The sequence below is a fragment of the Triturus cristatus genome, chromosome 3_2 (genome assembly GCF_964204655.1).
Source record: "Triturus cristatus chromosome 3_2, aTriCri1.1, whole genome shotgun sequence".
NCBI classification, from domain to species: Eukaryota; Metazoa; Chordata; class Amphibia; order Caudata; family Salamandridae; genus Triturus; species Triturus cristatus.
In genome coordinates, this window is record NC_140584.1 from 660,435,612 (window position 1) to 660,451,697 (window position 16,086).

Genomic DNA, 16,086 nt, shown 5'->3' on the forward strand with positions numbered 1-16,086 from the left:
CATCAAAGTCTGACCTCCTCTTTGGTTGTGAAACTATTCCATTGCTTGAACTTAAAGAAAATGTGTACCTTCATCAACAGATCATGTGTCTGGGAGTGATGATGAGTGAGTAGGAGGAGGGTCGCTGACAATAACCAACGTTTTTCAAATCTGTACTTTAATTATTGCATATGATTTGAAATTCCAACCGCACTACGGTGTGAAGTTTGGTCGACTGCCTTCTGGTACCAGTGAAGCTTCCTCAAGATACCACCCTCCTCGGTACTGGTATGAAAGCTTGGTTCTCTGTGAGCTGGCTTCAAGCTAAAATGACAGCACATACTTGATGACACCAGCTGGAAGTTGGAAGAAAATTGAAGTGTGAGAGACACTAACCAGTTCTGTGTTTTACACACCAATCACACAGATCAGACTTGTTTTTAAAGTTGCAGAAACACAAACAATTAAATCAGCTCAATTACTCTGTGCTAAATAATTAAACATGGGAAACTATCAAAGGTTGGAATCACTGAAATATGGCCAACAACTGTTGAGTGACAAAGAAGGTCTTTCGACAGACCTCTGGCTGGTACCTGACTGTTCACCTGACACAGTTCTCACAAGAACCTCAAAAAAATCCTGTTGGGGTTACAGGAACCTCGTGCTTGTGCGAATTCCCCCACCAAACACTATCTGCAAATAACAGTGTTCCAGACAGGGGGGAAATTAAGAACATGACACTCGCCTTAGTCTTCTCTGTCGCCAGTAGCTTTAACTCTTTGCAAGGTTATTTTGCAAAAACCTTCACCCACCACAAAAACACACTTCTAGTGCCTAGAAAGGTGCCAGGTGCGACATTCGCTGTGATACAAGTTTCTGCTAAGCATGTCAGGACGGAGTGTCGATCTGATAAAGACACAGATTTAGCATACTCCGTAAAGTTTTTCCACCGTTTTAATGGTCAGAGCTATAAATATTAAAAAAGAAATCCATGGATTTCTGTAGAAGTGGGATTGAAACGAAAACTGGAGGCAACATGCTGATAACCGCCTAGAGAAGACAGTATCGGCTTTTATGCCAAGTAGTGGTATGAAACCTGAAGCGTCCGTGGGTGGCTGGGGAGGGGTAGTGCAACCACATTCTGTGAGGTTTCTAGCAGAGTAGTCGTTTCCCAAAGTTCCTAAAATGCAAGGGCACCTGCTCTCCGGTACCGTCCTGTGATAGTCCTCCCATTTCTAGGATTTAAAAGGGAAGGGATTCAAGAAAAAGGCACAGTTCGAGGTAGCAAACTGAAAGAACCATACCCAATATTGACAAAACAACTGCAGTAAATTACCCACTCGCCTACCAAAGGAAAATCTACATATTTCTCTATTCTGCAGGGTATGTAAAAATGGTTCTTGCCTGGATAGGTAGGTTTTTGGATGAATCATTTGCAAAGTTATTGCCTGTCTGTATTATTATGATCACAAAAAGTATGTTAGTGGCCTTCAGAATTGGAAACCATATGACCAACCAGCCAGCAAACCAAAAACTTGCAATCCACATTAAAAGAGGAATTTTATTTTCAGAGCTTCGTGTAGGTTATTATAAACTGGTCCTAAGGAAATATCCAAACAAACCTGCATTTATAAGAGATGAATTGAAAAGGTTACTACTTGCTAAAAACAATCATCCTCTCTGTCCTAAGTGTCAAATCTGAAAAAAGTTCCCATGGCAGGGCACTTTTTAGTTATTTATACTTACTTTTTCTTTTAAAATTCCATTTATCAGATCGATAATACTTGTGAGTAAAATGGAAGCTTATACAGCAATGAACAGGGCAACCGTGGCAACGGCGTTGCACGATCCCATACGTGAAGTATTGCCCTATTAGATCAATTTTTGGTGCTCACCCAAAATAGACACCTGTTGCCAAGATGTCACTAGGCAGGGAACACCCCAGAGTGGTACCTCCTGCTATCAATCATTCAGTGGGTATTTGAGAGTGCTCTAATATCTATTGACTGAAAAGGGAAGCTGTAAAATGGTCAAAATTTGAGATCAAATTTGGATTACACCAAAATTCCCTTAGTTTTACATTTTAAATATACTTTTATTCACTTGAAAACAGTATTGTTTAGAAAGAGAATTACTTCCTTTACTCATTAAAAAGGCATTTTACCAACAACTCCCTTAGTTAGTGAGCAAAGTAGTCTCACCTCAAATTCTTATGTGGAGCCCTTACCTAGGTCTTACCATGAAAGAGAAGAGACAGCTGAAAAAACTACAAAGAACATTAGGCTAACACACACGGAATAAACCTGCCACTGGTGTTCGGATACTGACAATTATCTACTGAGTTCAATGAATTTGCCACAGATGGCAGAGCTACGATCATCAATTAGGAAGAAAAATACAATGGTTTGCAGTACCTGGGCCACTCTTGACATCGACTACTCCACAAAACACCTCTTAAGGCATCAACATTTACACAAATACAATTTCGAAGAGGACTTGATGGGGGGGATCACCAAATGTTCAACGGTTGAACCGGTTGTAGGCAGCAAAATTCGTTGAATACTTGTTTGACAGTGTGGTCTGGGCTCTATAATTGCCCGATGCCTCAAATCCATAAAAGCCTAGTACATTTAAGGAATACAGTTTGTTTTTAACTTTATAAGGTTTACTTAGATGTACAGCCTAATTCATGGTTTAGTGGCCACCGATTTGCCAACATTTTCTCTTACAAAAAAGCTCGCAGTACAAGAGGGACAAAACACTGTCGTGGCATGCTGGATTGGTCGTCATATATGTGATTCCAGACAATACATCTCTCAACTGGGAGTATTTTTTCCAGGAGCCACTTAACAAATGGCCCCTATGCGCTGGGAGTTTCCTCCTGCAATTGGAGGGCATTTAAAGATTTTTTCTGGTTAGGACCACCATGCTTTCAGTCTGGGATAAAAAGGAAGCTATAACTCATGGTATCAGGTCACAGTTAAGTGTACCAGATGCTGCTGCCAGTGGTGTCTCTGCCACTGAAACACATCCTTCTCCCATACTCTAAATGAGGAAGGTGAATGTACCATCGTTTTTTGTGGATCCCAAGGTAACACCAACCTTAAAATGAGGCCCTCAGTCTGCTCACAATTGCAGAGCTAGATGTAATATTATTAACTGAAAAAACTAAGGGTAAAGTAATGTTATAGTTAGGTAAACTTTACAGTGACAATGTAACGTTTAAAACATACCCAAATGATCGATGACGCCCACAAAAAAATTGAGAGCCTTTAAGGAGATTTTCCAAACCCAGCCACCATATGGCGGAATAACGCACAGCATGTGAATCCTTCGCGCTGCAAAACTATAACTCGCACCCCGCCATGCACAATTGTCTTATCAATAACTTAATTGCAAACAGTGCAGTGATATCAATGATGTTATAGAAGAAGTCCTGAGATATGTAATATGTAGAGTAATTAGCAGTGCATGATGAGGATGTGAGTTTTAGTTACCTTAGGGCATGAGTTATAGTCACTTGAGATAACTATAACTGGTGAATTTCAGTGGTTTTGTATTCTTAAAACGTTATGTTTTCACTGACATTTTCACCTAACTATATCATTACTTTACCCTTCCATTTTTCAGTGATTTTTTTTAAAATAAAGTAATATTTTTTTTTACCATACATTAAGCAAACCCTCCAACTGCACAGAACCTCCAGCCAACCCCACGCCATGCGTGGCCCCCCCTCTCTGAGCCAATAGTTGCCACGGGGACCCATTCCCCGGGGCTACAACATATTTGTAAAGGGAAGGGGAGTTGTTTTTGGCTGCTCCCACCGGGTGGGAGCAATGTGAGTTTCCCTGCCCAGAAAAGCGTGGGCAGGGAAACAAAAGGCTGCTCCCACCCGGAAGGAGCATTTTTAAAGCTCCCGCAAAGTGGGAGGAGACATGCCTTCTCTGCCTGCACACCAGCAAACAAGGAAGGTATGTCTGCTCCCACCCGGCGGGAGCTTTAAAGAGTAGACCTATGCTTCCCTGACTGCACTCATGTGGGCAAGTAAACAAATATCCCAGGGGTAGGCTTGAATGGACACAGTAATTGAGCCAGCCCCGGGGAAAGGGCTCTCTGAGGCCTTAACAGCCTTTGGAAGAGGGCCGGCGCATTCCCTTCTCTTTGATTCTAGACCGGCCTTGGGGGCTAAGCCTATTGCAGCTTGGAGGGGGCGCACACGGCTCACCTTTTTCTATCCATGTAAGCCATGGGGAATGGGGTCTCCTGGGTCTCCCAGAGGCTCGGGCAGGGATGCCTCGTATCCCCTCCCCTAAATAATGTTTAGCACTGCGCCCCCCCCCCCCAGACCCTGGCCCACCCCACACTAAAAACATTAAAATTGCAACAGATATACAGATCATCTGCGCATTCGCAGCAAAATTTAAAAATATATATTTTTGTCCCCAGGTGGCGACCCATCCCTTCATTAAATCACAAAAAGCTCTCTTATTGAACCAAGATCTAGCTTTCGGACAAATGTGGAGCAAATCAGTTCCGGGGTTTGTGCTGTAGCTGTGCCTAAAGCTCTTATGGAAAAATGAATGGGGAATCACTTTTTGGGCTTACCCCCTCAACCCTATTTTTCTCGGCTCCTGCTTCACCTGAAGCTTTCCAGGAAGGATATGAGGAGGAAGAAGTTTTTGGGGGAAAGTTTCATGACGATTCGTCAAACAACGCCAAACTTATTTGGAAAAGAAAAAATGCTTTTCCTATGGAGACCAGATCCTATCTATAATTACCCGGTGACTACTGCCACTGGGTAATGACTTCTTACAACAAGAAAATACCTGATCTTTTTTATGATGTTAACTTACCAAGCACCCTTAACAGATTCTACTATTAATTTACGTAATGGTGCTCATTTTTTCGCACTTCAACATGATAACAAATTGAGTCTTCTTCATTTGGATTTTAACCCATGACTGTTGTTCTCTACAGCAAGGACATCAGATTGTGAGGTGATATGACAAAAACCATAAATGGCCCCAAACTAAGGAGAAAAACAGATGACAAACCAATGAATAGCATTTTAATTCTTTAAAGGTTCCAAGGCGCACTACTTCTTCAAGTAAATACAAACAGCGAGATATACTCTTACACCTGGGCAAAAACAGTCAAATGCATTAAAACACTGCTGTGGTTTAAGACGATAAAGGACACAGTACAATGCCCCTAAAGCTGGGGCTCAATGTGGCATATCGGATGTAAACGCATCCATACACAGTATAATTTTAGGAATAACTGTGAATAACTGAACATGTCCTTAGATTTCTTGTGGTAACTATCTCTGACATGAAGTTCTTCTGCCTGTTCCGTTCATCCTTCAAGCAGTCCTTCAACCCCCTCATTCACTTCCTTGTCCTAACTGGGGTTCTCTTCCTCTTCCTGTTTCATCTTCTTGGATAGGTGTTCTCCAATCAGAGCCAGGGGGTTGGCTTTGTAGGAAGGGTTTGAAATTACCTCATGAAACCTGGTCACCTCCTCTTCTCTGCAAAAAACACATGAAATGCCAGCTATGAGAGGGAAGACTTAGACGTAGACAGAAAGAAAAACTGATGCACAATAAAGGCAAATGTACTTTGTGACGCTTCCTGAAAGCAATTCAAACCCATCCCGTGTTCAGCAGTCCCATTATACTTATCATCGCTAGAGTATTATAAATGAGCATGTGTGGGAGTTACAGTAGATGAGACACATGAAAAATTGACACATTCAAAAATGTATCATGGATCCTATCAGTGTTGACACAATTCCCAGTTCATGCCTATTGACCTTGCGTAGTACATGATAAATGCAGAGCAGCTGAGAGACTGAATCGGCCTAGGTGCTTAAACATCCTGATTTGTGAAGAAATTTGAAGGTTTCCACTGGTACGTTTACATCTTCATCTGGCTACAGATGTACTTTTTCTGGAACTTTTTGAGAGTGCCAGGAGTGATCCTCAGTTACAGCTTCTCAGGAAAGTCCTGGAAAACTTGACAATTCCCACTTGAAATAATGCACTGGCATTTCTGCATGCTCATTAGAATATAGTGTACAACCACAGAAGCCCCTTCACATACACTATTACCAGTTTTTGGGGCTGTTACATCACCATTCCTACTCTGCTATCACATTTCTCATGCTCTTGACAAGAGTAAATCTATGACTTGCCCAGGGTCGCAATGGACACAGAAAACCTTTGTGAATACCCACAAACAAAAACATTTGCGGGTGGTGTTAAATCTTTGAGGGCAATCCCCCTCTGGCAAGTCCCTCCCCAGTCTTGGTATGTGTGAGTAAATCTTTTAACAAATGGAAAACATATTTTTTAAATAACAAATTGGCTTTAGGCTATTTTCTCCTGCAAGTTAATCTAGCACGCGCACAATTTTGGGGATTGGAACATCAGTTACCTCTCTGCTGATAATGTACCATAAGATAAGGTTGAATACACAGTGAGTAGTACTGCATCACCAGCTGGAGGGGTACAAGCATTTTTGGTTGTTCTTCCTAATGACAAGGATTGTTGATCATTTTTTTGCCCCCAACCTACCTTTAGTACTTGGCCTCTGGGCTGCATGAAATGTTTTCCAAGCCAACTGCCATACCACAAGGGAACAGTTCTTAATTTGAGCCAGCAGGGGCCACCGGCATTCATTTTTCTGGGGACCAGCACTTATTTTTCAAATTCAAAGATTTACCGCGAGCAAGCGAGGGAAACACACAAAGAGGAAAGGGGGAGAAAGAGAAAGACAGAAAAAAACATCACAGTGGGAGAAAGCAGGAACTTGAAAGAGTGAAATAAAGGAGCAGGGAGTGTCTGGTAGTGGATTAAAGAGGCCTGGCATAGATTCAAGACTAAGCAGCCTTGATATTTGGTGTGCTGACTAGCCATGGGCTTTGGAGCACAGCTTCAGGCACCAAAAAATGTTACAAATTAAGCACTGCAAGAGATCCTCTTTCTTCAGTGATGATTCCTGAGGGAAGCTTCTGCCCCCATGCCCTTATTTCTCTTTCTGTCCTGATCTTTGAGGTTGCTGCACTATTCTGTATAGACCTATATGGCCTATTCTCGTCCTATCTGCTTTCTGAAACAAGCTGCTGTCCTGATTTTGTAATAAACTCTCCGTCCAGATCCATGAAGCAACCTACTACAGTGTGTCCTGTACAATGAGGGAATCTGCTAACCTCTGCCCTGGTTTTAAGAGGACTCTTGTTCTCTAGCCACATATCTGAAAAACTCCATCACTTCTGTTTTGAGTGCTGTTAAAAGGGCTACTGATAATGTAAGTGTAATGCAGGCGATTCAACCTAGTTTCTGATACAAAGTCCCATTACAACCACAATCCCCCCCTCCCCCAGCCCAGTCTCAGAACTCTAGCATCACCAGTTCTATCATGCAAATCACGATAGAGGGAGAAAGAAGCAGACGTTCATCCAGCTTCCTGCTCTCGTGAACTGATGATCAAGAGAATGAACCTCTGGTCTCTTATACCAGAGTCTCTGGAAAATACTCGAGACCTTCAACCACGCTGTCACTGCCGCAGTGTATGTTTTTCTCTGCGGGCATGATCAGGTGGATAGCGTCATCATCGGGTCTTTACTACTTGAGTGTCCTGTTCTCCAAGTAGTAATTAATCCTTCATCAGGAGGGAGACTGGCTGGATAGCGACAGTGGTATATGTTTAAAATAATCTCTTGCCAAATAGAGATGATTTTAATAATAAATTAGACAAGGATAAGGTTAAAAGCTGGGAGTTGTTGATGTGGGCAGGTATTAGACCACAACATCTGGTGTTCGGGTCGACATGTTTCTGCCAGTGTAAGCCTGTACAGGTCTTGTGGCTTTCAATCAGGACTATAACAGTTGAGACGTAAATTTTAGGGTACTTCATTAACATGCAAGAAATAGTGAAGGGTGAGTAGAGTCACTCACCCATAGTCTTCTGTAAGCTCAAATTATGAAACGGTTGTCAACTATTTTCTCTTCTATCATGGAAATATCCTGCTAAGTATATAGATATGAAAAGATGGTGAAGGGCAAATAGGGCAGCGGTCTCTGTGAGGTACAGAGAGTGAGGTACTTTAAATGACTGACTGCTGCTGTCTCAGTCTTTAGAGAGGCACACACCTGAAATGCCTGGACTTGGTTAGTCAGGGAACCAGCGTGGTCGTTTTACATTGATATGCTTCTTTATGCGCTGTCCTCCAGGCAGGCACTCTTGCAACATTTGCTCTTCAAACTATATTCCTCCACAGACTTACTCGCTCACTTGCTTTAAAGTGTCCATGTTCTTTCTCCCAAAGGGACTCTTACCGTACTCCTCTCCACCAGAGAAGCTGAACTGACTCACCCGCTGTCTCCCAGAAGTCCAAGATACTGAAATCTTAGAACAAAATGGCCATGGGTGTGCGTCCTGTGGTCTTCAAGCACCCGTAGTGTGCCTAAACCTGAGCCCATACTGTTGTCAGTCAAAGAGCCTAGGGGCAGGCATCTATGCACCCGATAGGGACGTGGTAGACTCTGGGAGTGTAGTGTGCCTCTCGATCTGAGACCTAGCTGCTCTGTCATACCAAAATCAAGGTCTTTCGTTCATGACAGGCTATGAAATCTCTTAGTGATAAAGCAGCATATCGAAGAGGCCCCAAAGCTATCATAAGCAGATAAAAAAAAATAGGAAAAGTTACATAATCCCCCAAAATCACTCTAGCGGGCAACTCCAAAAAGGAGGTATATAAAACGCTAAATAGCTTTGTTAAACCTCTTACCTGCTCTACTTCTATTCCTTATTCGCAGAATCTTTGTGATTCGATAAAACTTTACAGTACGCCTTCAGCATTAAGATATGATACTGAATTGGAAACAACCTCATCCAGCTGCCGAAGATTCTTTGGAGGCCTTTGAACTCTGTTCTATAGAAGAAGTTCAGAAATGGTTGTCATTAGCGAAAACAGGTTCCCCACTAGACCCCTGCCCTCCTAGAATCACTTCCAGTTTAGCACAGTGCTTGGCACCCTCAATAACGGCGCTGTTTGACTTGTCACTAACCTCTACCACTATACCAGTGGATTGAAAGTGTGGACAGCTCGAACGCATCTTAAAAAGCCTTCCATTAACCCAGAGGAACTAGCAAACTATAGACTAGTGTCCTTATTGCCTCTGCTTGGTACGATCCTGGAAATAAACAATTAACATACTTTTTAGAGGACAATACGAGCTTACATCCTTCACAGCCAGGTTTTCGTGTGCTACACAGTACAGAAACGGCACTGGTAGCTGTCATGGACAGTAGCCAGATGGCACTTGAAATAGGGACCTCATTCCTAATGGTCCTATTGGATTTATTGCCAGTGTTTGACAAGGTCTACCACACCATCTTTATCAACAGATTACATGAAGCAGATATTCATGGTAGGGCTCTGATATGGCTAAAGGATTTCCTCAACAATCGCTCCCAACAAGTGTGTATGGGACCTTTTAAATCTAAGAAGATAATAGACAATAAAAGAGTCCCCCAAGGCTCCTGTTTGAGCCCTACATTATTCAACATATATGTGTCCCCTCTGGCCCATGTTGTGAGATCCTGCGGAGTGGAGATCGTGTCATATGCCGACGACGCTCAGTTGTTTATTTCTTTCATACCCAAGTCAAACCAGGCGCAGCAGCAATTCAAGCACTGTATGGGAGAAAATGCTAACTGGATGACTTCGAATTGTCTCCAGTTAAACAGCGACAAATCCGAGATCGTACTGTTTGGAAAAGTATGGGATTTGTGTTCACCAGATTGGTGGCCCTCCGATCTCGCTCCTGCTCCCCTTCCTAAGCAGGTACTTAAGAACTTAGGAGTAAAATTCGACTGGGAGTTATCTATGAGAGAGCGGGTCAACACAACATGTGGCATCTGATTTGCCACAATGAAACTGCTGAAAAAGATTTTCCCTTGGTTGCCTTCCACCACCAGGAGAACGTTAGTCCAGGCGCTGATTATAAGTCGCCTGGGTTATGGCCATGCATTGCTGGAAGGCGCTAATGCGGCGTTGGTGGCCAAACTGCAGGTGGTGCAAAATACAGCTGCCACATTAATATGCAAAATGCCCGCCTGGTCACGCTCAGCTCCTATCCTTAAAACTCTTCCTCTAGTTGTCAATAAAGAAACGTACACATTTTAAACTGTGCTGCCTAACCCACAACGCCCTGTATCAGGCCCGGTCCATGTACTTCCAACAAAAATTGACAATTTATAGGCCCACCAGACTGCTAAGATCTTCTAATAAAGCTTTGTTACAGATTTCCCGCACACATACCATTAAATTTTGGGGTAGGGCTTTTTCCTATCTAGCGCCGTTTCATTGGAATACCCTCCCTCTGCATATCCGTTTCTGTTCCACTTTCAAACTTTTTTAAAAATTGCTAAAAACATGTTTTGGGTTTTTTTTGCACAGAATCACAGGATGCTAAACGTCCCTACCGAGAACCCGGTTCCCCAGCTTCAATGTCGACAACAACAGCTCTTGTCTGGTCAATTACAGTGCAGCACCGAGATATCCCTAAAGGGATGAATCACGTGCGATATCAACCACATAGAACAAACAAGCACAATGTCAATTTTATAATATTCTAAGATCGAAGTGTATGTCAATGTGACCTTGATATTCGAAGACTTACGTTAAGAACAATTATGAACTGGAAAGTGCCCAGACTGATAATTACTGTTAATTGACTACTTTGATTATTTAATTGATTGCTAGAATTTATTACTGAAGTATACTTCGTTTTAACCCTTTTGTGAGCATCACTAGAGAGGGGATTTGGCTCAATACACAAACTGAGAGGTGCATGTTTTGGTTGGCCAGAATGTGTGTGCTTCCACAAAAAAAGTGCTTGACCTCCACACAAATGGCATAATTTTGTTCATTTATCCAGCTGCCTAAGTTTGAGCTTTCAGACATGTCATTCTAATGCTGTTAAAGTGTTTTATATAACTAGATACTTTATGGTGTTTTTCTCTGCCAGCAGCACAGATGGGAGTAGAGAAGCTATTAACCTACATGGGTGTTTAGGCCTGGCTTGACAGTGCAACTGTCACCTGACCTTTTAAACCAACACCAATATTATTCTACAGTTCTTTGCTTCCACACAAATACATATCCTTTCCAATGCTATTTACCTGTGATGCTTCATTTTATCATACAACATTCCTTTAAAGACAGACCTATTGGCATTGCCAATGCTTGTTGGCATTGGAAAGTAATTAATGTTTGTACGGTTGTTATCAACCAAGAATAAACAATAAATAAATGAAACAAGAACACAATCAGGCAGGTTACCCTATGAACATCTAATCACTCAGTTGAAAGACTGTCAAAGTGCTGAGGCAAACCTATTCACACATACAACACACTACAAAAATCTTGGACAGGATCAATCACATTTTACTTTCAAATTAACCAAAGCAAGCATTAGTACACTAGACATTTAACACATCTCTACAACCCAGACACAACCAAACAACCATAAATATGGGTTTTTGGAAATCTCCGTAATGTACTAAGTCGACACATAGATTGAGATATTTATAGTAGAAGATACTATGCAAATTTTGATAACATAACGAGTCAAAACTCAGACCTGGGGCTCACTAAAACCTCAGTCTCTGTGATAGGATAGGCTGTTAGGAGTAAATATTTCCACTTTTTTAGGTCGACACTGCATATTTTACCAACTTATCTGAGAGTGCCAGCTCATTCCACAAAAGGCGGTGGCAACTAGTACACAATAAGCACTTTTAATCAATGAATTGGGCCGCATTATAGAAACCAAAGTTCGAGCCACTCATGGCTGTCGGGTTCAAATAAATGTGCGTCTGGAATCTTAAGGGAGGGCAAAAGTTTAAAACTAGTACAGGACCCGCACAAAGCCACAAAATCAATGCAATCCCAGATACTTTAGTCATACTGGAAAGGGAAATTTTTAATAGCTTTTTTGAAAACTAGAATGGCGGAGAGACTCCATGAACCCTTGTGCAGAGCAGTCCACTGCGACAAACGTGGCTGTTCTGAGGCATCCTGCATTTCCCCTTCCCTTCCGCGAGTTCTATGTTGCAACTCATAAGTAGCTTGGTGGCCACCAGCCAATAAGAATTCTATGAAATGGAAACTGTGCTGTTTGTTTTATGGCATTTGAGAGTCAGCTGTGGCCGTGTACAAATCAATAAATCATTAACCTTAAACCATATTTAATAAACATACTTCCCTTCTTTGTGGCTCTACGGCTTCTGGCTCATTGTGGGGGGAGGGTAAAGAGCGAGCGCTTCTGCTGGTACATGTATACCTCCGAGTATTAAGCAATCTCTGCACACAGTTGGGCCCTCTTCATCAAAAGATTCCTTCAAACAGTCTGCTTTTCATCATGGTCTTGTTTGCTCCACCCTTTGCCTCCATCGCTCACTACTTTAGTCAGACACCGGTGCCAAGCCGTTAGCACATGAGTTGTTGCAGCACTGCAGTGGAGGAAGGTCAGAGCTCACCTGAAACCATACCAGCTAGAACACACCAGCAGCATGATCCCCTAGTTTTAAGGCTGCTCTTGAGCAAGATGGCTTGATGAATAAACATTAATTTGGCAATACACATGGATGTCAATTCACCAAAATGACAGAAGTAGTGAAAGTGATATTACATACCCTTTGACCTTAATGGCCTCACAGGGTGGCTCTTGTCCCACTTCTGAACCATCTAGAATTGTTTATTTGAAGGCCTAGGGGAAGAGCAAGAGTTGGAAACTTTAGAAATAAAAGAGGGCTCCTAGGCCTTTGTTTTTTGTCCCTTCCAGGGGCGGCTACTCAGTAATGGCAGAGGAGCATCGCCCCACTCCTCAGAGCCAGCAGATGATAAATAAAATTATAATAAAATAATGTTATTATCATTTTATTTATCAGTGTGTGAGCCGTGAAGCCAATGGAGTCTAGGACAAGGCACGGCTATGGCAAGGAGGAGGAGTGTTGGACACTTTAAGTGCACATGTTGGTTTGGCCAGCCGTCTTAGAACAGCCAAACCGACATGCGCACTTATGTTTCTCCAACCAAGCTGTGTTGTTCAGCCGGGTGGAGAAAAGGCGCAGGCTCCCTATGCCTGGGCGAGCGTCAGACCAGCCCGCTCAGGCCAATCCCAGTACTTCCCTGATGCTAGGTATAACATGAGAGCTGTGTCTGGCTTGGGTGGAGAGCCTGTATTCTTTGGCCCATCGACTGCCGGAACAAGAGGAACAGGAAAGTAGCCATCAGCGGGTGCAGCTGGCAAGTTGTTTTTCTATTATTAGGTCGAGCCTAGGCAGCGCGCATGCGCTGTCTGCAAGACCTGTTGTTATCTCCTCTATCGGCTTTTGGCATGCCCATGAATTGCCATGTGTTTGTTTTTGTGCCGTTTAGAAATACGGGGTTTTTATTGGTGCATTGGGTCTCATTCTCCCGCCTTTGCGTGCTTGGGTCACAACAAGGCGATTTCACTCATTGTTTGGTTGCGTTGGCCATCCCAATACGTCTGCGGTCCCTCCTTATCTGCCTTTTTATTTTGTAGGCTATCAGCATCGTTTTATGCTTTCAGGCGTTTCACGGAGCAATGCTCTGTTGGGCACCTGCAAAGTGTCAATTTCTGTCCGGTAGCTGTTGAGCTATGCCAGACGCTCTAACTCAAAAAACATGCAAGACCTATTGCATTTCTAATGCTTGTTTATATTCACCAACACCCTGCCCCGCACTGCCCTACTACTTAAAATTGGCGGCAGCTGCCACTAGTCCCTTTCACTGCTCCAATGACCACTGATGGTAGTGATAGTAAGGACAGTGCGCTGGGTATCAAAGGGCAAACCATTGTAGCTGCTGCTACCCATAGGAATAAGGCGTCGTCCATAGTGCAAAGGCTGCTCTTCAACAGGCAAGAGCAAACACAATGCTTCCTTCTAAAGATAGTATTGCGTCAGTGAGGCAATGGCGTCGATGCCACTATTAACACAGAAATCCCATTTGATTTCTCAACAGACACACTTGATGTGGGATCTGAATCTCAGCAGCTTCACAAAATCTTTTTTACCTGCCACAAAACTTGCAACGTGCTCGGTTAGTACTTACACGAGCCGGCGTTTCTGGGCTGGCTTCATCTGACTGTAGTCTGTGGGCTCCACCACCTTCTTCTTTACACTTCTGCAAGACAGCAAAAGATACCAGTTTATTTACACGGATACACAAGTTCATCTCTCCTATAAGCACCGCAATGAACAAGCCTCAGACCTCTTCAAAAATCCTATTTGGACTGAAACCGGCCCGTTGTAATGTTATAGCTTTTAATTTTGTGTATAGTTTGCTAATGCGCCCTTTAATTAAAATAGTTATGTTTCAATACCTCTGATCCTTGCCATAGAGTAAAATATGTGTATCACGTCGTACCCTGGGATTAAGTTCAACTTAATTAAGAGGTGTATTTAAACTAAAAAAGTAAAAGTGAATAAGCCAGCAATAGTCAGCGTTACAACAAACAAATGATGGACGGAATGCTGACAATGCATACATTCTCCCCCAGTCAAGAGATCTGGGTTAAATCCATCGTTCTTTTGCCCACTACACCACCCCAGTTTAGACATGGCCGTATGCAAATCAGTCTTGACCCTGTGCCTCATGGGAACAGACCAGCCCGAACTGCCAAGCCATGTCTTCCCTGGACTGGAATCAAGCATCCTAGGACCGGTTTCTGGCTATCAGCCGTCATCAGCCAGGATAGCTTGACTCCAGTGGCGTAGTGAGCACGGGTCCCACGTCTGGGAATACCCATCCCACTTAGGGCGAAAAGCGTTACAACAAACAAATGATGGACGGAATGCTGACAATGCATACATTCTCCCCCAGTCAAGAGATCTGGGTTAAATCCATCGTTCTTTTGCCCACTACAATAGTCAGAGCAGCAGTCGTCCTGAAGTGTACTGAATTGTAAATGGACCCGAAGGTGCCCATTTACAGGTTGGTGTTATGGTACTTAATTTTGAATAATATCCAATGTCAACAAGTATTGGAAAACCTGTAGTTATATTTTTTATTTCGATTTTTGGAAAAATACGCAATAGGCATTAAAAGTTTAAACGTAATAAAGGTAAAATGCTTTCTAATGGCGGATGGCATATCTATCTACAAAAAAAGAAGGAAAACAAAATACCTAATGCAAAAATAAGCTAAAACCTAAGAAATAAAAGTAGACTACTTTCTAGGCGCATATACATATGTGCACAAACAAAATGCGGTTCCTAACAGTGAAAAGAGCCAATGGCGGAAGTGTAATGAGGAATGAAAGCGAAATAGAAAGGTCCCTCGAAACCACTAATGGATGAAGGGGGCTGGCAACTAAAGCTGTATCTAGGGCAGACATAAATATGGATGTTTCCTCTGTCTTAATGTACCTTCTCCCCCAGCCTTTTCCATAAATAGTTTGTACTCGTTCATTAGTTATGATGCCTACTTAATCTCTGCTCCTAAGGCATCCAGATGGGGAATTTGAGTAAAAGGTGCCTCCTTCCTTGAGTGGGCTTAGAAAGAGACTTGGCCCACACATTCTGTCCTAACCATCACTACCATAATAACTACCATCTCCTGTATTTACCTAACACATTGCTCCCACAAAGTATTCCTGCTGTATTGTCAGAGGAAACTATAGACTACTTCTTAGATGCTACCACAACATATTTCACTAATCCTGCCTTCTGTACCCATGTCTTCTGCCCTTCACACAAACAAGTTGTCAAGATCTACAAGGGCCCACTAATGTGTTGCCTGTCTAATATTCTTAGAGCTGCACTTTAGATGTTCATGTGTTGACTCAACACACTTCCACAGGTGATAGCTATTTTTCATTACTCAGTGCTCTGTGTTTAGCCACTCCTGAGTTGACCACAGTAAATGTACATCCCACTTACTTGTTCCTGGGTGAACCCTATAAGTCAACTACTGTGATTCTCCTTAAATCTCAGATCGAATCTGAACTGCCCCTAAACTGACCCCACAGGCAAGCTTCTTTGGGGTCTAATTCCTTTTTGAGGGTTTTGC

The 16,086-nt window shown here is 42.7% G+C and overlaps 1 protein-coding gene across 2 annotated transcripts in view; it reads right to left on the minus strand.

Annotated features, from left to right (window-relative positions):
• Positions 1–5,027: 5,027 nt before the first annotated feature.
• Positions 5,028–16,086, minus strand: part of SLX9 (SLX9 ribosome biogenesis factor) — a 525,706-nt gene continuing 514,647 nt past the window's right edge. For both annotated transcript variants that reach the window (XM_085648634.1, XM_085648633.1), the window contains exons 5-6: positions 14,128–14,199; positions 5,028–5,506 (exon numbers count right to left, since the gene is read on the minus strand). In XM_085648634.1, the coding sequence (XP_085504760.1) occupies positions 5,380–5,506; positions 14,128–14,199 (199 nt within the window). In that variant the 3' untranslated portion in view covers positions 5,028–5,379. The remainder of the gene's footprint in view (positions 5,507–14,127; positions 14,200–16,086) is intronic.